Source organism: Xenopus laevis, chromosome 1S (assembly GCF_017654675.1).
Source record: "Xenopus laevis strain J_2021 chromosome 1S, Xenopus_laevis_v10.1, whole genome shotgun sequence".
Lineage (NCBI taxonomy): Eukaryota > Metazoa > Chordata > Amphibia > Anura > Pipidae > Xenopus > Xenopus laevis.
Window position 1 is genome coordinate 185,500,794 of NC_054372.1, and position 22,699 is coordinate 185,523,492.

At 40.1% G+C, this 22,699-nt stretch overlaps 1 protein-coding gene across 1 annotated transcript in view; it reads left to right on the top strand.

Moving 5' to 3' along the window:
- rictor.S (RPTOR independent companion of MTOR, complex 2 S homeolog) overlaps positions 1-22,699 on the top strand; it is a 112,272-nt gene that overhangs the window by 43,712 nt on the left and 45,861 nt on the right. The window contains exons 4-11 of the mRNA XM_018244512.2: positions 1,310-1,374; positions 4,401-4,532; positions 8,213-8,276; positions 13,103-13,229; positions 14,510-14,679; positions 14,761-14,828; positions 17,444-17,511; positions 21,717-21,799. Of these exons, the coding sequence (XP_018100001.1) occupies positions 1,310-1,374; positions 4,401-4,532; positions 8,213-8,276; positions 13,103-13,229; positions 14,510-14,679; positions 14,761-14,828; positions 17,444-17,511; positions 21,717-21,799 (777 nt within the window). The remainder of the gene's footprint in view (positions 1-1,309; positions 1,375-4,400; positions 4,533-8,212; positions 8,277-13,102; positions 13,230-14,509; positions 14,680-14,760; positions 14,829-17,443; positions 17,512-21,716; positions 21,800-22,699) is intronic.

Sequence of the window (22,699 nt, forward strand, 5' to 3'; positions counted from 1 at the left end):
CTTGGACCTGTTCAACTCACTGGCCAAATATTGTCCTCTGTTTTTTTGCTGTTCTTTTGTCCTCTTGGGCCCTCTCAACCCTGAGCAATTATCAGACTGAAAAGACCGGGAGGAAGAGGGTTTTGATAAGCGTCTTAGGGATACAATATTTCTTGGTGGCATGAGACATGATTATTCTGCATAGGGTGGATTTTAGGGTCAGGGCACACACTCAGATTTGGGGAGATTAGTCACCCAGCGACAAATCTCCTCTTCTTTGGAGCAACTAATGTCCCGGAACTGCCTTGCCGCCAGCTAGAATGAAAATCGGCACCGGGATGGCACTTGGGAGTGCTTTGTTTTCCGAGGTCGCCCGAAGCTGCCTCATGAGGAAACTTTGGGCGGCTTCGGAAAACAAAGCACTCTGAGTGACATCCCGTTGGTGATTTTCATTGTAGCCGGCGGGGAGGCAGTTCAGGTAGATTAGTCGTCCCGAAGAAGAAGAGATTTGTCGCTGGGCGACTAACCTCCCCGAATTGCAGCGTGTGTCTCCGCCCTTTGGTTCACCTTTAAATTTACTTTTAGTATGTTGTAGAATGGTCGCTTCTAAGCACCTTTTCAATTGCTCTTCATTATTTAGTTTTTTATAGTTTTTGAATGATTTGCCTTCTTCTTCTGCCTCTTTCCAGCTTTCAAATGGGGGTCACTGACCCCATCTAAAAACAAATGCTCTGTAAGGCTACAAATGTATTGTTATTGTTACTTTTTATTATTCATCTTTCTATTCAGGCCTTTCCTATTCAAATTCCAGTGTCTTATTCCAATCAGTGCCTGGTTGCGAAGATAAGTTAGACCCTAGCAACCAGATGGCTGAAATTGCAAACGGGAGAGCTGCTGAATAAAAAGCTAAACTCAAAAACCACAAAAAAAAATAAAAAATTAAAACCAATTGCAAATTGTCTCAGAATATCACTCTCTACATCAAACTAAATGTTCATCTAAAATTGATCAACCCCTTTAACTGCTAATTTTGGTCTGAAACCATGTTGGGGGCCAGTAGTTTGTGGATTTTACATTGCTTTATGATTCATTAGATATGTAAAACTAGCTACACACAAGTGCAGTTGTATGGATGGAAGTAAACCAGAATTCAAAGCATTTTTGACTTTTATGGGTAATACACAGTGAAAAGGTACCCTTAGGTTATTTTCGTGGTCAGATTATTATAGTTTATTATGGCTCTTATCTCTAGTGTGTTCTGATAGGCTGCTCGCAAGATGGGTTACATTCTGCCATTCCTTGTCTGACCTTTTAACTTCTTGTTTTGCAGCTTCTATGCAATGTTGGCCATAATGAAGAAAAACTAGGTTTTATGTATGAAGACATTATTATATGGTAAGAGCTCTTATATTGTTCACTTGTTTACTTATATAATATGTTTACTTATATTGCGTGTGCAAGTTCTGTCAGGGCAAGGGTGAAATCCAAGATGGATAGAACTGCTAGGCAGTCGTTTAGCCTGTCCCCTGGTCATTCAGCTTGCCCCTCAGTCATACGGCTTGCCCCCCAATCATTCGGCTTGCCCCCCAATTATTCGGCTTGCCCCCCAATCATTCGGCTTGCCCCCCGGTCATTCGGCTTGCCCCCCGGTCATTCGGCTTGCCCCCCGGTCATTCGGCATGCCCCCCGGTCATTCGGCATGCCCCCCCGGTCATTCGGCATGCCCCCCGGTCATTCGGCATGCCCCCCCGGTCATTCGGCATGCCCCCCCGGTCATTCGGCATGCCCCCCCGGTCATTCGGCATGCCCCCCCGGTCATTCGGCATGCCCCCCCGGTCATTCGGCATGCCCCCCCGGTCATTCGGCATGCCCCCCGGTCATTCGGCATGCCCCCCCGTCATTCGGCATGCCCCCCCCGTCATTCGGCATGCCCCCCCCGTCATTCGGCATGCCCCCCCCCCCGTCATTCGGCATGCCCCCCCCCCGTCATTCGGCTTGCCCCCCATTCATTCGGCATGCTCCCCAGTCATTCATCACCCCCCCCCCCCCCAGTCGTTCTGTCTTTTTGTAGGATGTATATTAGGGGAATAAGAGCCACTATTTGCAATACTTACTGTGAAGCAGAGCCAGTTTTATTGTCATGGGGATTGTAACTTGTTTTTGCCATAGGCACAAAGATCACATGTTCTAAGCAAACAAGATATGTCCACTCTTATGAGTTCATTCTATCTGAATGTCAGCTGATGTAACTGAACCAGTGGCAGTAAACACCCCTAGGTATAAAGGAAACCTTCTATTTCACTTGTGTTTACAGACTTCCTAAAGGGGCTGTTCACCCTCCAATCACTTCCATTGTTTTCAGATAGTTCACCAGAAATAAAGGCTTTTTTTTTCCATTTACCTTCAATTTTCTATCCGTCACCCTTTTTCTAATATTGATGTTTAAAGTGTTATTTTTCGCCTTCTTAAAGGAACAGTTACACCAAAAAGTGAAAGTGTTTAAAAGTACAGTTGCCCTGCACTGGTAAAAATGGTTCTGTTTGTTTCAGAAACACTACTATAGTTCATATAAACAAGCTGCTGTGTAGCAATGGCGGAAATTGAAAAAAGTCTATATGGCACAGGTTAAATAACAGATAACATTATGTTCTACAGAGGTTATCTGCAATCTGCTGTGTAACCTGAGCCTTTTCTCCTTTGAATGTCTGCCCCCATGGCTACACAGCAGCTTGTTTATATGAACTATAGTAGTACTTATCTGTTATCTACTGTGTATCCTGTGCTTGAATAACTGCAACCATAGCTACACAGCAGCTTGTTTACATGAGCTATAGTAGTACTTATCTGTTATTACTGTGTATCCTGTGCTTGAATGGCTGCCCCCATGGCTACACAGCAGCTTGTTTATATAAACTATAGTAGTACTTATCTGTTATCTACTGTGTATCCTGTGCTTGAATGGCTGCCCACATGGCTACACAGCAGCTTGTTTATATAAACTATAGTAGTACTTATCTGTTATCTACTGTGTATCCTGTGCTTGAATGGCTGCCCCCATGGCTACACAGCAGCTTGTTTATATAAACTATAGTAGTACTTATCTGTTATCTACTGTGTACCCTGTGCTTGAATGGCTGCCCCCATGGCTACACAGTAGCTTGTTTATATAAACTCTAGTAGTACTTATCTGTTATCTACTGTGTATCCTGTGCTTGAATGGCTGCCCCCCATGGCTACACAGCAGCTTGTTTATATAAACTATAGTAGTACTTATCTGTTATCTACTGTGTATCCTGTGCTTGAATGGCTGCCCCCATGGCTACACAGCAGCTTGTTTATATAAACTATAGTAGTACTTATCTGTTATCTACTGTGTATCCTGTGCTTAAATGGCTGCCCCCATGGCTGCACAACAGCTTATTTATATAAATAATAGTAGTGTTTCTGAAGCAAACACACAAGTTATACCAGTGCAGGGCAACACTGCATTCTATTTTAATTACTTTAAATCAATTTAATTTTTTTATGTTACTGTTCCTTTAAGCCTTAGTAAAGCAGCTCTACGAGTATGAACTTCGCCAACTCTGCAACTGTTCTAAATTGATATTTCATGGATACATTTCTTCTTTTTGACCCTGATGAGCAGAATCCCCCTGAGTTTCATTAAAGGCAGATGTTAGAATTGATACAATAGTTGCTAATACTCCACAGATGCTGCAAATGTAGAAATGTATCAACTCTGGAGCAAATTGTAACAGTTCGGATCCTGCACTTGGATCACTGAGCTGCCAGACTCACACCAGAGACAGGAATAATAAATGTTAATATTAGAAAAATTTAAAAAATATTTATAATTGATAATGATTTATTTCTCTTTAACAGTCTGTATACAGCTACACTGAAAAACATGTTTGAAAGATGCACAACCCCGTTAACAGATTGACAGACCTTTCAGCTTGATCTTGTAATACAGTCAGACTCTTTAACTTGATGTCTGAGAAATAGTTGGCCAACTTGGCTTATGAAAATTGTTTAATTGCACTGGCCCTTGTTATTAAATGATAGGAAATGCTTTCAGTGTTCTTTTTCCAACCTTTGGGGCAGAGACACACGTGGAGATTCTTCGAGAAAAGTCGCCCGGCAACAAATCGTCTCTTCTTTGGGCGCCTTATTTCCCTGAACTGCCTTTCCGCCGGCTAGAATCTAAATCGCTGGCAGTATGGTACTCTGGCGCTTCGTTTTCCGAAGTTGCCGGGCGACTAAATCTCCCCTAATCTCCAAGTGTTTCTCTGCCCTTGTGGTGTAACAGTGTGTATGTAGAGTTCAGACAAACAACACAAGTCCTGTAGATGTTATTTCTGTACGTCCGAAATGTATATAATAATGCTTATGATAATTTTGTTTTCTCATTATTATTTCAGTTTGCGATTAGCTTTGTTAAATGAAGCAAAAGAAGTTCGAGCAGCTGGTCTCAGGGCTCTTCGATATCTTATCAGAGATTCCAGTATTTTACAAAAGGTGCTAACTTTGAAAGTTGATTACTTGATAGCCAGGTATGTATATTCCTAATCCAGAACTGCAATTAAATTATGGTATGTTAAATAAAGGAATGCAGTTGTAGATATTTATTTTAATTATTATGAATTTGTTAATAATGAGGAACCTCAATTTTACATCCCCCGATTCCCCTTCAGCATACTGAAATAAGAAACTTTCTAAATACAATCAATTAAATATTCTGCATCCTTGCTGAAATAATCAAGTTTATCTTCACTATTCCTCTCTCAGATGAATGGTCCAATATATCTTATAGGGGAGCTCCTTTTGCCTTGAAGATCATCTAGATCTAGAGACATCATGGAGTATATTTATCAAAAAGTGAAGTTGGAAATCGCCACAGTCCTCTAAGAGTGAAATTCCGCCGCTCTCCATTCATTTATATGGTATTTTTAAAAGTTTGTTTATCAATGGGTGAAAGTGAAAGTTCACCATTTTGATAAATACGCTTTTCAAAATCCTATAGAAATCGAAACTTCACTTTTTGATAAATATACCATCATGTCTCTCTACATGCAGAATTTGAGCAAAAGGAACTGTTGTACTGGAATCCGTTATTTGAGTGAGCTGTAATTCATGTGCTAGGAAATGAAGCCCCTCCTATAAGATATATTGGATGTAACTGTCAATGAATACACAACTGACACCCAGCTGAAACAGATGCTGAGAGAGGAACAGTAAAGATAGACTTGACTGTTCCAGAAACAATGGCAAATCTTTAATTGATTGTATTTAGAAAGTTTCTTAGTTCAGTATTTGGAAGCTTATATTAAATTTTCATTTTCGCGATTGTTCCCCTTTAAGTTTTTCCTCAATTTACTTTGTTTTGTTTTGTGGTCCCACCTATATATTATGCATAATACATTTCCCTGATTTTACATTTTCCTGGAATTCACACCATTTTTTTCTGGTCCCCTGAAAAACGTAAAATGGGAGTTCTACTGTATATTTATTGGCCATAATAAAATATTTAATTCAGGTTTTTTTAAATCGAGGGTGCAGCATCTGAAAGGTCTCAATCAATGCAGCAAGGGCCCCTGCTGCTGATGCCAGACTATTTGCTCAATATGGAGTCAGCAACCCTAAGATTAAATGAAGCCAGGAATTATAAATTATTATAGAAACTGCTGGGGTTGCTGACACTCTCTAAATAGGTTATGTAATGAAAAGCACTAAGTTTGCCCAGGAGCAGTAACCCATAGCAACCAATTATCAGGTAGCATTTACTGGTCACCTGTTTAAAAGCAAACATATTGGTTGCTATAGATTCTTGCTATTGGGCAAACTTGGTGCCTTTTATTGCATATGGCGTTGAGCCAGTCCTTCCTGGCAGTATAAAACTGCTGTCATCTCAGAACCCACTTAAAAATGAGTCATATTTTATGGTTTAAATCCTTTTTATAATTCAGTTGATATAGATTTTTCCGTAAAGGAGAATTCAACCTATAATAAAAAAAATCCTACCCTGGGTATACTCACCCCTCTGTGCAGATTCTGGCCTCGGAGTTCGTGGCAGCCATCTTCTTCTTCTCCGGTAATCTTCGTGTCTTGATGGCATTTTTGGCGCGTGCAGAAACCGGAAATAGAAAATGCCATTTTAAAAAATTAGGACCGCCCCCTGGGATCGTACGATTCACAGTGCACACAAACAAACCATACATGTTAGGTCACATGAGCCAATTAACAGACAGAGTTGTCTTTTGCTTCCACACTTCTTCCTGTTAGAGTTGTGTTATTTCTGGTCAGGTGATCTCTGAGGCAGCACACAGACCATGAAATTGTGGTTCAAGACACGAGATGTCTTGAACCCCCCCCCCAATTTTTATATGCAAATTAGGGTTCGGATTCGGTTTATTATCCGGTCGAATCATTCATGAAGGATTCGGGGGTTCGGCTGAATCCAAAATAGTGGATTCAGCGCATCCGTAATTAATTCAGATTAACAGTACATGGCAGCTCAGAAACCAGAGGCTCTTTTTTTTTAAAATCTGAATTTAGTAATCAGCCCTGTTTCATCAGCTTCTATGACAGGCAACCCCAATTTTCTGCTTGATTTGTGCTGACTCCTAAGCTTAGCTTCTAAATTGCTGCCAAGAGAACACTAAGCATGTGCACAGGCCTGGATTTGTGGGGAGGCCTCAAAGCCCCGGGCCTAGTTCTACAAGTTTCTAAGGGTAAAAAGCTGCCCAGTCGCATCCTAAGGAGTACTGGGGTCACACAGCTCTTTTACTGCTGTACGTGTAATACTCCATTGTTTCAATGCCAACTGCTTCATTCTCTCATAGAGCACTGATCCCCTGGGGTAGGAGTGAACTACTGTCTGATGGATATGGAACAGGGGCTTCAGACTTCTTCTTCCTGCGAGTCAGAGAGTAGGTCACTCCTGTGCAAAGGGAAAATGTACCATTGAGTACACTGCTAGAATGAAACAATGGAGCGGTTAGATTGGAATAGTTAAATGGTTCCAACAATGTTCACATACACATAAAGCACTTCTGCGTGTTATGGGAGAGAAGAGAGGAGGGACAAGTGGATAAGAGGAGACAGAAATCAGGTATATGTGCTGGAGAAGGTACAGCAGCTCCATAGTTACATAGTTAAATTGGGTTGAAAAAAGACAGTCCATCAAGTTCAACCCCTCCAAATGAAAACCCAGCATCCATACATACACCCCTCTCTACTTTTAATTAAATTCTATATATACCCATATCTATACTAACTATAGAGTTTAGTATCACAATAGCCTTTGATATTATGTCTGTCCAAGAAATCATCCAAGTCATTCTTATAGTCATTAACTGAATCAGCATCACAACATCACCCGGCAGTGCATTCCACAACCTCACTGTCCTGACTGTGAAGAACCCCCTACGTTGCTTCAAATGAAAGTTCTTTTCTTCTAGTCTAAAGGGGAGGCCTCTGGTACGGTGATCCACTTTATGGGTAAAAAGGTCCCCTGCTATTTGTCTATAATGTCCTCTAATGTACTTGTAAAGTGTAATCATGTCCCCACGCAAGCGCCTTTTTCCCAGAGAAAACAACCCCAACCTTGACAGTCTACCTCCTACCCATGTATTAATACTGACAACACATGCCTATATTTTGCTACGGTTTTTGTTTTTTTTAAAGAAGGAAAGGCTGTATTTAATTGGGACACCCCCAAGTGATTATACTTACGGTACCTGACACCCAGGGCCAGTGCTCCTATCCGCATAAAACTGCACCGGCCTGGGGTTATTTCAGCTAGCACCACAGAGCGATCGGCTTCTTAATTCTTCTACCTGAACTTTAACAAAAAAGTCGACAATTTCGTTCTGCTGCGCATGCCCTGCCCTGGGATATTTGAAGAAACAAGACGACGATCGCTCTCTAGTGCTCGCTGGAATAACCCCAGGGCCGTGCAGTTTTCTGCTGATAAGGAGCACCAGCCCGGGCTTTCAGGTAAGTTTATATAATCACTTGGGGGTGCCTAACTTTTGGCCTTTCCTTCTCCTTTAAGGCAAATCAATTTGAACAAAGTATATTTTCACATTGCTTAAGGCGTTTTGAATGTGTCGAATGCCTTTTATTTACAACACCGTGTCATTTTGTCAATGTAAATAGCGGCAGTTAAAAGGTATGCAATAAAGGGGTTTCAACATCTTTTAACATGCATCACTTTTCTTGTTTGCTCCAGGTGTATAGATATACAACAGAGTAATGAAGTTGAGCGGACGCAAGCACTTCGGCTAGTCAGAAAGGTACAGTAAACAATACAGTATTTTTGGAGTCCGCAGCCACACGTCATATAGATGAACATAGACCCCCATTGCTCTAAGCAGCGCAATACAGACCCCATAAATCTTAAGAATGACAAGACAACTCGGGTTCAATGTACCCCGTTTATTTTATTGGTTTTAGATTCCTTTCCATTATTTACCGGTACATAACCTAAAATGTATTATAACTGATGTGTAATACTTTATCTGCAATTTCTTTAATAATTACATTACACAGTGCAACTTCAAAGCATTCATACAAAAGGGACAATTCGCCTCTGTATTATCATTTAGTACAAGGAAGAGATATTTTGTATTTGATTTTTTGTGTTTTTTTTTTTTTTTTAATTTGAATTTTAATCCTGACTTCCTCTATTTTGACATTGAAAATGCTGTTTGGTTTCTTGGTGTGCTCACTGTGATAATCGGAAAGTAGATTAAAGGGGTTGATCACCTTTAAATTAACTTTTAATATGATGAGAGTGATATTCTGATACTGTTTGCAATTGTTTTTTTTATTTTATGTTTGTAGTTTTTGAGTTATTTAGCTTTTTATTCAGCAGCTCTCCGGTTTGCAGTTTTGGCAGTCTGGTTGCTAGGCTACAAATGTAATTAATCTTTCTGTCAAATGCAACCGACAATCATATAACACTGTTCATTAGAACATGGCTTTATTTTCACTAGCACTTTTGTGTAACATTTTAAGTGTTTATATGTATATTATAGGGATGCACCGAATCCGGGATTCGGTTTGGGAATTGGCAAGGATTCGTCCTTTTTCAGCAGGATTTAGATTTGGTCGAAACCTTCTGCCTGACCGAACCGAATCCTAATTTGCATATGCAAATTAGGGACAGGGAGGGAAATTAAGTGACTTTTTGTCACAAAACAGGGAAGTAAATGTTTTCCCCTACCCACCCCTAATTTGCATATGCAAATTAGGATTCAGGTTTGGTTTGGTATTCGGGGGTATTAGAGAAGGATTCGGGGGTTCAGCTGAATCCGAAATAGTGGATTCGGTGCATCCCTAGTATATTTAAATATCTGCGAAAGTACTGGTACAGGATCCGTTATCTGGAAACTTGCTATCCATAAAATTCCGAATTACAGAATGACCCTCTCCCGTAGACTCCATTATAATCCAATAATCCATATTTTTAAAAATGATTTTCTTTTTCTCTGTAATAATAAAACAGTTCCTTGTACTTGATCCCAACTAAGATATAATTAATCCTTATTGGAAGCAAAACCAGCCTGTTGGGTTTATTTAATGTTTACATGATTTTCTAGTAGACTTAAGGTATGAAGATCCAAATTGTAAAAAGATCTGTTATCCGAAAAACCCCAGGTCCCGAGCATTCTAGATAATAAGTCCCATACCGGTATATACATGTATGATACAAACGCTGGCAGCAGTTCTGTTATATCTTGCACATGAAAGTCTGCTAATAAAGCCATTCAGTGTGTGTGTGTGTATGGCAGCTCCCAGCCAGCTTCACTTTCACAAATGACTCAAAGTAGAACTTGCTTTTGCACATCCAGCATCATGTGTTGAATATATAAACAAGCACTCTATTGCCGTCATTCTGTTGTGCCTATACAAGTCCTCCGCTGACCTTTGCTCCTGATCCAGTAGATGAAGCACATTCTAAGGGTGCCGTGCATTGCCCGCGAGACTGTCCCATAACGTCCTATGATTCCTCTTTCTAATAAAAGCAGATGCACGAACACTGTTAAAATGTATTGCACCCACTACACCTGCTGTTTGAGTATTCCAACTGCTTGGGACGCCAAACATTTCCTTATTGGAAGCTTCCACGGTGTGACTTAAAGCCCAGCTCTATGGCATGAGTACAGTCTATTTGTATGGTATGAGCTCGGGCAGCGCTGCTTCTCAGTTACACAGACACTGGGCAGCTTTAAGCATTTACTCTCACAGGAAGGTGAAGTGTGAGATATTTTAAGCAACTTTAAAAATTGAATTAAAAGATAACTTAAAGGGCATGTAAAGTCTAAAATAGAATAAGGCTAGAAGTGCTGTATTTTGTATACTAAACATAAACATGAATTTACTGCACCACAAGCCTAATCAAACAAATAATTTCAAAGTTGGCTACAGGGGGTCACATCTTTGCAAGACTAAGACTGTGCACATGCTCAGTGTGGTCTGGGCTGCTTAGGGATCGTCATAAACAAAGCTGCTTGAGTTCTGCATGGCTGGGAAGTAAGGCGGGGGCTCCCCCTGCTGTTCATAAATATGATTGTTTCCCTGCTCAGCAGTTAGGGACTATCTGACAATTCCTATCCACAGCAGTAAATGAAGGGAGAATTTTACTATATACAGTCAGGTTTCTTATAAAAACGGTACATATTTTTATGATTATTATGATTAATGAAAAAGAAACCTATCTCCAATATACTTTAAAGAAAGTAAAAATAGGATTTTATTTTTTTGCCTTTACATGTCCGTAAAATTCTGGATCTTTTTCATAAAAATGTAGATTTTCTGCGCTCCAGCTCCTTCTCTCTATGCGCATGGACTTCAGCCTGCATGATTTCTTCAACACGGTGGGCCGGCCCGCTGCTGCTTTAGTTCAAGATGATAGAGATTCTTCCGGTTAATTTATCTTTTCGGTCCTAAAGCTGACCTCCATGACAACTCCACGCGATTTCCCTGACACTACAAAACTTGGAGGAGGGGAGATTGTTTTGGGGTAAAGCAGCCACGGGCCGGCCCGCCGGAATTCATGCACGTAGAGAGAAGAAGGAGCTGGAGCGCAGAAAATCATGATTTTTATGGAAAAGGTACAGAATTTTTAATGGAAGTATATTGACAATTGGTTTATTTTTAGACAGTGGACCCGTAAAGGAATTTCATTTTTTGACCTTACATCCCCTTTAAAGTCGCTAGGTCTTTATTAAAAAATAACTTACTGAAAGTCTGCTTGCGCTCCTCTTCAGAAAAGGCGATTGGCAATCCATCGTGCGGCGCTCCATTTCTCCTCCCTGCCTTCCTTATAGGAGATAGCCAGGGAAGAGAGATCAACCGCCGCACAATGGATCGCCGCCCTGTCGCCGTTTCTGAAGAGGAGCATAAGCGGACTTTCGGTAAGTTATTTCTTAATAAAGCGACTTTAAAGTTTAATACGTATTGGTGTCTTTTTTTTCGTAGCATACAAACAAATTTATTTAAAAAAATGTTTGCTGTTACTGGTCCTTTAAAGGAGAACTAAAGCTTAACTAAAGAAGTAGCTAGAAATGTTGTACATTATGTTTTGTGCTTCTGCACCAGCCCAAGGCAACCACAGCCCTTTACCAGTAAAGATCTGTGTCTCCAAAGATGCCCCAGTAGCTCCCCATCTTCTTTTCTGCTGATTCACTGCACATGCTCTGTGCTGCTGTCACTTACTGAGCTAAGGGACCCACTCACAATATACAGTACACATAGAATAGAAATGTCACAATATAAGGCTGATTAGTAATTAATACAGATAATTACTACATGGCAGCACAGAAACCAGTGCAATTAGCATCAGAATTTAATAATCCGCAAACCTGTAGCATCAGCTTATATTACAGGGGAAGCTCATTTTCTGCTGGATAATTAGTGACGAGCCCTAAGCTTAGCTTCTCAACAGCTGCTCAGAGCCCACTGAGCATGTGAGTGTCACAGACACTTTCCAAGATGGTGACCCCCTGTGACAAGTTAAAAGTCCTGGATCATTGCTGCTATTGACAAGCTGAAACTTTAGGCTGGTGCAATAAGTGCAGTATATAAAATATGGCATTTTTAGTCATTCATTTTTAGGGTTTAGTTCTCCTTTAAGTTGAATTTGTGGGTAAGTGAAAACGTATACATTTACTACAAGACGGATGTTTGTTTTAACATAGTATTTATTTTTAGCTTTCTGTGCTCTGCAGTAGAGAACACACATCAGAGGGGATTGGGGAAGTTGGTTTATTAAAGCTAAATGTTAATAAAAGTCAAGCAAATCACAGTATGTTACTATAATAGCCTCTGTATTGAAGTGTGAGTTGTATGTAAGTTAGGTGTATGTTACTCGAGGACTCCCTGTATTCTGTGACCATTTGCCATTGGTTTTCATTTTTTATTATTTGTGGTTTTTGATTTATTTGGCTTTTTATTCAGCAGCTTTCCAGTTTGCAGTAATCTAGTTGTTAGGGTCCAAAGGACCCTAGCAACCATGCACTGATTTGAATAAGAGACTGGAATATGAATAAGAGAGGCCTGAATAGAAAGATAAGTAATAAAAAGTAGCAATAACAATACATTTGTAACCTTACAGAGCATTTGTTTTTAGATGGGGTCGGTGACCCCCCATTTGAAAGGTGGAAAGATACAGAAGAAGGCGGCAAATATTCAAAAACTGTACAAAATAAAAATGAAGACCAATGGAAAAGTCACTAAGAATTAGCCATTCTATAACCTACTAAAAGTTAACTTAAAGGTGAACCTCTTCTTGAAGTCTGCTGTACCTGGAGTCATAAAGCAGTTTTACGTCATTTTTGCTTTGGAGGCTCTCCCAGCAGCTCCATCATTTTGTTAACACTGAACAAAGTGGCCCCATTTAGAATAGAGATGCAAAACCTTGTTTTTTTAGGGGGGTGGAATCACCACAGCATTACTTCTGATTGAGTTGTGAATTCCTACTGTGTTAATAAATCTTATATATTTAGCTGAGTCTGTTTCCGTTCTACGCTGGCTCAAGTGAACTTTAGAGAGCCCTAAACTATAAATATAGTAAAAATGATAACTTTGTCTTATGACCCTCTCTTGTGTTTTTCAGATGATTACTGTGAACGCTTCCTTATTTCCTAGCTCCTTAACCAATTCCTTGATAGCAGTTGGAAATGATGGCCTTCAGGAGAGGGACAGAATGGTCCGAGCTTGCATTGCCATATTGTGTGAACTAGGTTAGTGCATCGCTGGCTCTGTGCTAGTGCTCACATGGCTCTACCCGTGGCTCTATAAAGCGGAACACCTTATTTCCATGCATAACATGCAAACTGTCCTAGGGATTCTTTCCACTTTTGTGTGACAGTATATATTTGTTTTCAGCAATTTGATTTGCATAATATGGTCTGTATAAAGTAAGCTTTGTAGTATGCCGAAAAGGAAAATGTGGAGTGGAGAAGTTGTGGTTCACACGTTGTATGGCCCCTTCCCCCACTCACACTTGCAAACCAGTTCGGGCTCCAGCAGCCAAGTAAAACTACATATTTAGAACTAAATGTTAGATAAAACTTCACTTTTAATTTAACCATTCAATATCAAAAACAACAAAAACACTGAGCCATGCCCACACAACACACCAAACTAAGTAAATACACAAACTCACTGCTGTAAACACGTGTACGCAGTGCAGGACTGTAGCCTTAAAAACTAACTAAGCTAAGCTAACATTTAGTTCTAAATTTGTAGTTTTACGTGGTTGCTGGAGCCCGAACTGGTTTGCAAGTGTGAGTGCGGGAAGGGGCCATACGACGCGTGAACCACAACTTCTCCACTCCGCCTATTTTCTTTTTTGGCATATGTATAGTTTTCCAAACCTGCGGCCTCTCTCCAACTCTTGTTTTCACTTATATGGCTCTACTCTAACCTAAGCTTTGTACTATGCTTATCTAGGGAAAGCACCACCTATTGTAAAATAAAAGGGTATTATACGGAGGAGCTCCATGACTTTATACAGAATGGGTTGTCACCGGGCCGGTATTACAAATTTACCAGCAATGTAAAAGCCCTTGGCCCTTCGCGGGAAACTTACCTTTTCTCCATCTTCTTGCCATCATGTGGCAGGGCTCTGCCCCCTTTTGCGTTGCACCCCATGGCTCTGCCCCTTTTGCTTCATGGGCCGCCCCTTTTGTGTCACGGCCCACCCCTTTTGTTTTCCCCCCCCCCCACTGGCTGGTATTTTTTTTTTTTTAATAAAAGGTGGCAACCCTTAATACAGGTCAATAATGGAATAAGGAAATGTGTGGGGTTAAGCTGGACTCCAGACACGCCCCTTGAATAATTTAATAAGTGTCCTGCCTCCTGGAGGATGGAGCTTAACCCGTAATGTCCCCCTACAGTGCAGTTCATTTCCACAAGATTTATCCAAATCTTGATGTATCCAAATTTTAGCTTTAGTGTCTTTCTACAACTTGCTAATCAGAATGTATATCTCTTTAATTTTGTTTTTCTTCATCCCTAGCACTTCAGAACCCAGAAGTGGTGGCTCTCAGAGGTGGACTGAGTACCATCCTGAAAAATGTGATTGACTGCCAGCTGAGTCGGATAAATGAGGCTCTCATCACCACCGTTCTGCACCTTCTCAATCACCCAGACACTCGGCAGTATGTGCGCGCTGATGTAGAGTTAGAGGTAAGTGCTTTTCTAATACCTACTGCCATTGATCCACTGTGTTGCAAGCAGAACTGTTAATATTTCTTTGTTTGTGTTTAGCAAATTCTAGCACCGTACACAGATTTTCACTACAGACACAATCCAGACACTGCTGAAGGACAGCTAAAGTAAGTAGCCTTGTTGCCTTTGTTCGTTTTTGTGCTCCTGAATTTGTGTTTTTTGCTTTTACCACAGTGCTTTTTACCACAATCGATTTCTTAAAAGCAGTTAAAATACTCCTCCACCCACCTAAAGTTTTTTTTACACAATGAAAGGAAATTTAATTCTTAACAATTTACCACAATCGATTTCTTATAAGCAGTTAAAATACTCCTCCACCCATGTAAAGTTTTTTTACACAATGAAAGGAAATTTAATTCTTAACAATTTACCACAATCGATTTCTTATAAGCAGTTAAAATACTCCTCCACCCATGTAAAGTTTTTTTACACAATGAAAGGAAATTTAATTTTAAATCACTTCCTAGTCATGCTAATTAACATTCAATTTATTTGAAACATTTATTTTGTAAATGTAATTGCTTTTAAAAGTTGTATCTCTCTGGTTGTTTGTTTTCGGCACTGGTAGCTGGTTAAAGGGATACTGTCATGGGAAAACATTTTTTTCAAAACGCATCAGTTAATAGTGCTGCTCCAGCAGAATTCTGAACTGAAATCCATTTCTCAAAAGAGCAATTAGATATTTCTATATTTAATTTTGAAATCTGTCATCGGGCTAGACATTTTGTCAGTTTCCCAGCTGCCCCCAGTCATGTGACTTGTGCTCTGTTAAATTTCAGTCACTCTTTACTGCTGTACTGCAAGTCGGAGTGATATCACCCCCTCCCTTTCTCCCCCAGCAGCCTAACAACAGAAAAATGGGAAGGTAACCAGAAAGCAGCTCCCTAAAAGAGGCCATAGACGCAGAGATCCGCTCATTTGGCGATGTCTCCAAACAAGCGGATCTCTCCCTGATTTGCCCACATTGAAGTGGATGATATCGGATCATAATGGATCTGATACGGGCGGTCGGATCGTGGAACCGCGTAGATGCGGCCTCGATCCAACGGGATTTTTTAACCTGCCCGATCGAGATCTGGCCGACAGATATAGATCGGGGGAAGCCCGTCTGAAAGCCCCACACACCAATAAGCTGCCAACTCGGTCTGTCAGCAGCTTTTATCAGCCTTTACTCAAGATAACAGCTGCCTGGTAGTTCTAAGAACAGAACTCAATAGTAAAATCCAGGTCCCATTGCGACACACTCAGTTACATGGAGTAGGAGAAACAACAGCCTGCCAGAAAGCAGTTCCATCCTTAAGTGCTGGCCCTTTCTGAAAGCACATGACCAGTCAAAATGACCTGAGATGCACCTAGAGTCCTCTGCACTCCTCTGCAAAATCATGAAAGTTTACATTTCGCAGCCAATATCCACCACGTCTGCCTGCACCTGAGCAGAGACCATGCACATCATTAAGGACAGCAGCAGCGGAGGGTCAGATTCTCGGCCTGAATTTCTCCAACAGCCCAAAAGATACAAAAAATTTCAAGAATGAAGGCGCGCACCCTTAAACTAAAATGCGAGGTGCTAAACCATAGGAGGCTCCCCATGAGGGTCTCCAAAACTAACATATAAGTAACCAATGACGGATTGCACACTCAGTAAGCATAAAAAAATATTTTTATTAGATAAGAAAAAAAGGGGAGGTTACAAAAATTACAAAAACAATTGGTGAGCCCAACGCGCTTCAACCATAGTGGTCTTCCTCGTGGGCATAAATAATGAAAAATCATTATTTATTATTTGTGCCCCTAAGGAAGACCACTATGGTCGAAATGAGTTGGGCTCACCAATTATTTTTCTAACCCCCCTTTTATTCGTATCTAATAAATATAATATTTTTTAGATTACTGAGTGTGCAATCCGTCATTGGTTAATTATAGCCGCCCTGAAAGATACAGCGAGACTGGCTTCTGCTACATTGTTTCAAGAGTCAGAACAAAATAACAGAAATGAATAAATCCATATTCCTTGTTAAAGGAAAACTATACCCCCCAAACAATGTAGGTCTCTATTAAAAGATACTGAGTAAAACAGCTTATATGTAAAATCCTGCTTCATGTAAATAAACCATTATCATAATAACATACTTTTTTAGTAGTATGTGCCATTGGGTAATCATAAATAGAAAATTGCCATTTTAAAAAATAAGGGCCGCCCCCTGAGATCGTAAGATTCACTGTGCACACATACAAACCACATGTAAGGTCACATGAGCCAATTAACAGACAGAGTTCTGCCTTTTGCTTCCTCACTTCTTCCTGTTACAGTTAGTGTTGTAGTATTTCTGGTCAGGTGATCTCTGAGGCAGCACAGATAGAGTCACGAAATGGTGGTTCAAGGCAAGAGATGTAAAAGGGCAATATTTATGTAAATATATATTCCAGTTTGGTAAGATTCTTTAATATGTCATTCAATTTGATATAAACTATCTGTTGCTTAAGTATTCATTTTGGGGGTATAGTTTTCCTTTAATAGCAGTTACATTTACAAATAACTTCAGAATCCAATCCAGATTATGGAAAGATCTGTTATTCAGAAAACCCCAGGTCTCAAGCATTCCAGATAATAGGTCCTATACCTGTACCGCAAATGTGGCCTGTCTTGCACCAAACATACATATTTGACTAATGTAATGTTTGTACATGTAACCGGTAACGATTATCATGTTTAATCTTTTAGAGAGGACAGAGAAGCCCGATTCCAAGCAAGCAAACTGGGAATTGTCGCAGCATTCAGTTCATGGGCAGGTTAGTGCTTATTTTGTGTCTTTCAGCTTGATTACACTTTCCAGTCATGTGTGCTAGCGCATTTTATTCCAACGTCTGAGGGTGATTCAAAACATTCCTTGTTAGGGGCTACAGAATTTATTGCTGTTGTAAGAATAAATTATGATGTACAAAGCACAAAGTAGTAGTTACAGAATTAGTGTAATATACCAGTGTCCATGACTATTCCGTGTGAGAGTACACACTCTATTTCTAGATATCGGATGCCTGTAGGCTACACGCGAATGACTGATTTATAGCAGATTCCAAATTTTTTATTAAACACAAAGTTAATTTAAAAATTCTTTGATAGCTTATTTTTGTACTGACTAGTTAAAACATGCTCTTGGGTAAGCCTGAGAATGCTGCAGGGAGAAATGATATTTAGGCAAGGGTGTTGCTGTAAATTAATATCGAGGCTCTGCTATTATTTCTGCTTAAAGATCACCGGCTCGAAACTGTACCAACCAAGATGTTTTTCAGCCAAATTTACTTTTTTAAATGGGGATCTAATGTTAGGGATTTTTTTCAGGTCACTTGCTTTCTGTAAAAATTAGGGATGCACAGAATCCCGGATTCAGCCTTTTTTTTTAGCAGGATTTGGATTCGGCTGAATCCTTGTGCCTGGCCGATTCAAATCCTAATTTGCATATGCAAATTAGGGGCAGTTGGGGAAATCACATGACTTTTGGTCACAAAACAAGGAAGTTAAAAACATGTTCCTCTTTTTCCTTTCATGCCCCTAATTGGCATATGCAAATTCAGTTTGTTATTCTGCCAATTCTTTCATAAAGTATTCAGGGATTCAACCAAATCCAAAATAGTGGATTCAGTGCATCCCTAGTAAAAATGTGTCAAAGATTCATTGTCTTCTAATTAAAGGAGAAGGAAAGGCTGAAATTAAGTAAGCTTCATAAGAAAGGTCAGTAACCCCTCAAAGTAATGCTGCTCTGAGTCCTCTGACAAAAGAAACACAGCATTTCTTTCCTTTTATTGTGTACTCATGGGCTTCTGTATCAGACTTCCTGTTTTCAGCTTAAACCTCCTTGCCCCAGGCGTGAGCATGCTCAGTTTGCTCCTCCTCCCATCCCTTCTGTAATGTGAGCTCAGAGCTGTAAGTGAGCAGGGAGAGACTCAGGCAGGAAGTGATGTCACACCAAGCTAATATGGCAGCTGCTATCCTAAACAAACAGATACAGTGTCTAGAGCTGTTTACTCAGGTATGGTAAAGCATTCTGCAGAATAAATATAGCGTTCTAGTTTGCACTATTGTGGCTAATCTGTTGGCAATAAACTGTCTTGGAGCTGTCTTGGAGCTTTATGAACAGCTTGGAAAGCAAATGCATTAATCTAATCTAATCGTGGGCTACATTGTGCTGCCACCCCAAACATTTGCTATGGACATAAAACCTATCCTGAGGCCCTTACACTATCAATAAATGTGAGAGTCTGACACATGTGTTATGTGATGGGTCTGGTGATTTCGTTGCTGCCACATATTTTATGTGGCAGGTATAATTTCATATTAACACTTAAATTAACTTTTCGCTATTTGTTGGCACACAGTCATTAATACATTGCTCATTATTAAAAATGTTGCTGAGACTAAAACAGTATTGGCTGAAATAGCTTGTGCTAATTTATGTGGCAGGTAAGTGCAAAAGTTTTTAGCAAAATTTAGTGCCTACCCTTATACCTCCCAAACGTTTACTGTGCACATTGTTCTGTTTCATTTAGGGGTTATTTATTAAAGTCCGAATGCCAAATACTCGAAAAATTTGAGTTTTTGGTTTTTTTTTTATTGTAAAATCCATATTTTTTTAGCCCGGGAAATTTTTTTTTTTTTTGAGATTTATTATACCCGGAGGATACAAAAAGTCAAAATCCCAAAATCTGCCATCTCAGGTTGTATATAACTCAACGGGAGAGGTCCCTATCCTATTTGGAAGTTTGTCGTCTTTGCTGGATTAAGCCAGAAAATCCAAATTTTTTTTTTTTTTTTTAGAACTCCCATCACCTCGAAATTCCAATAAAAGACCAACTGTAATTTATTAAAAAAATTAGAATTTTTATTTTCTTTGGGTGAATACCGTATATACTCGAGTATAAGCCGAGGTACCTCATATTACCTACGAAAACTGGGAAAACTTCTTGACTCGAGTATAAGCCTAGGGTGAGAAATGCAGCAGCTTCTGGTAAAATGTCACCTAGCGCAGAAGCGCAAGCAGCATCTGGCAAACCTAGTCCCTGTGCAGGTGAGAGCACATAAGCGCTGGCTTCCCAGGCTGGGCTCACTCTCCCCAGGGCTGCCTGTTCCATGCACTTACAACATGTAGTGAGGAAGAGGGAGAACACTGCAGCACGCATTTCAAATCTCCCTCATTCTTCCACACTATGGAGGAGCCAGCCATGCAACTGCCCCCAGTGGCGGATTAATGGCATGTGGGGCCCCTAGGCTACAGTATATCCACACAGGGCCCTTGGACAAAATAATCACATTCGTCTACTCAAAAGCCAAGTGTAACTCTCATCTCTTCCCTCTTTATGTGATAAGAGTTACGGTACATACCGGTAATACACAAGACAAGTGCCATAAATATCTAGCAAATTATATACTTATAAATGGTGCTTAGGGATGTCATTAGTCATAACTGATGCTTAGTCACTTTGGTCCTGTGCTTTTATATAGTCATGAACCTCTGGGATATAACATATCCTTATATTTTATAACAGGGGGTACATTATAGGCACACTAAATAATAAATGCTGAACTTAAAAAGGGAAGTTTGTACATTTCAATGGGGAGAGACAGTACACAGGGCCCTTTTTAACTCTTTCCTCTAACCATTTGCTTCCATATCTTTCCCTTCCTCTCTCTGCACTAGTCACAGTGCCTTTAAACTGTAAGACAAAAGTTAGTTTTGCATCTGTTTTCTTTCCCCTGTTTATTGCCTCCGTTTCTATACAAGCCAACTTTCTGTCCACCTCTCCTCTCACAGCCCGACTTCTGAAAGTCCGTTCTCTCCACCTCTCCCACCCCTACTGTCACAGCCGTCTTTCTCTCTCCCCCTCCTCTCTGAATCATTTCACTCACAGCTCGATCTCTGAAAGCCGCTTCTCTCCACCTCCCCCTTTTTCTCGCAGTTGCTGACAGGCTGCTTTCTCCCTCTCTGCACGGCTGGATCTTGTTTCCTTTGCGGCAAGCAAAGATTAACAGCCGGCATAACATCGCATGTTCATCAAGCTCTGCACGTCACTTCCGCCTACTACATTGCCACAGGGTCCTAGCGCCAGGTCCCTTAGTCTTAAAATCCCTCTGCGCACCCAGTGACTCGCGTATAAGCCGAGGTAGACTTTTTCTGCACATTTTAAGTGCTGAAAAACTCGGCTTATACGCGAGTATATACGGTCCGTATTCGTTCAAATCATACGAATCGAAGTAATATTGCATTCGAATCGTACGAGTCTAAGTTTTTCCAAAAAAAAAAAAAAACCCTTTGATTTTTCAAAGTCCACCAATTGACTCCAAATAGGTTGTAGGAGATCCCCCATAGTCCAAAACAGTAATTCGCCATTTTTTAGATGACGAATGGTCGAAGAGACAGTACTTGATAAATTTTGATATTCGAATTTTTTAATTTTTTTTCCAATTTGAATTTTCACTTCGACCTTTGATAAATCTGCCCCTTAGTGCATGTTTTATTTATAATTGCTCTTTATTGTAGTATATTACACTCTTCGCTCTACCCGAATATAAACAAGTTTTCACAATCTTAGTGCCCTCATTTTATGTTTTAGACTTATATGTGGGGCAGTGTCAGACATGTTAGTGATCTCTAAGTCTATCCCATTAGCTATGTTGCCCAGACACAGATCCCCTGAAAAGCTGTATAGACCCCTGGATCATATTTCTTTATAATGCATTGTTGGTTATACAGGATGGGTATCGTTTTTAGGAAAACATAAAATAGTTCCACAATCACTTTTATAATGAAGCATGCACATTTTATAACTTGCTCTTTATACAGAAGCAGCTGAATGAACATTAATTGTTTAGAAGAAACTGCATAGAGCCTGGCTGAGGCTGCTGTGAGCCCAAGAAATGTTAGAAGGGCTGCAGGAATTATTTGCCTTTCGTTCTAATATCTCTTGTAATATTGTTTTTACGTGTCATTTGTTCTTATTAGGTATCATTAGCTTGTGCAAGCCTGGCAACTCTGGGATCCAGTCTCTAATAGGAGTTCTTTGTATACCAAACATGGAGATACGGGTAGGTACATGCACTTTACAGTCTCTGTAACAGACATTTCCTCCCTTAGGGATTCAGCTCTCTCACCTGCCTCTGTACATAAATATGTTCTACAAATTAGCCAAATGTGATTCCATGCTGTAATGTAACTCATACACGTGAAGGAATCCCTTTATATTTGGAGCAGGCCTTTTAGCTTCCTAAATCCCAGCAGTTTTGGGAAGCAGCCTAAAAGGCAAATATGATCAATCATGTTCCTGCAGGCTCAAAAATACAAAAAGGGAAATAAAAAAAGGCAATATTATTTCAGTGTACATGCAGACATTCAGATTTTGCCTGTGCAGGCATCATTGACATGAAAAAAAACAACATTCTGGTTAAAGGAACAGTAACACCATTGTAAGTGTTTTAAATGAAACTTTCATGTAGTTTCGCCCTGCACTGGTAAAACTGACCTGTTTGCTTCAGAAACACTACTGTAGTTCATATAAACAAGCTGCTGTGGAGCAATGGCGTAAATTGAAAAACAGCTGAATTGGCACAGGTTAACTAATGTATAACAGATAACACCACTAGACAGACAGAACTTATTTACTATCTGCTGTGTAACTTGAGCTTTTTCTCCTTTGAATGGCTGCCCCCATTGCTACACAGCAGTTTATTTATATAAACAATAGTAGTGTTTCTTAAGCAAACACAGCAGTTTAACCAGTGCAGGGCAACAATGCATTATATTTTCATTACTTTAAAACACTTATTTTTTTGATGTTACTGTTCCTTTAATTGTACTGATAGCCACTCATGCACCTTAGATATAATCCATACTATTCAGTTATCAGTCAGTCTTTAAAGGGGTTGCTCACCTTTGAGATAACCATTAGTATGATCTAGAGTGTGATATTCTGAGATAATTTGCAATTG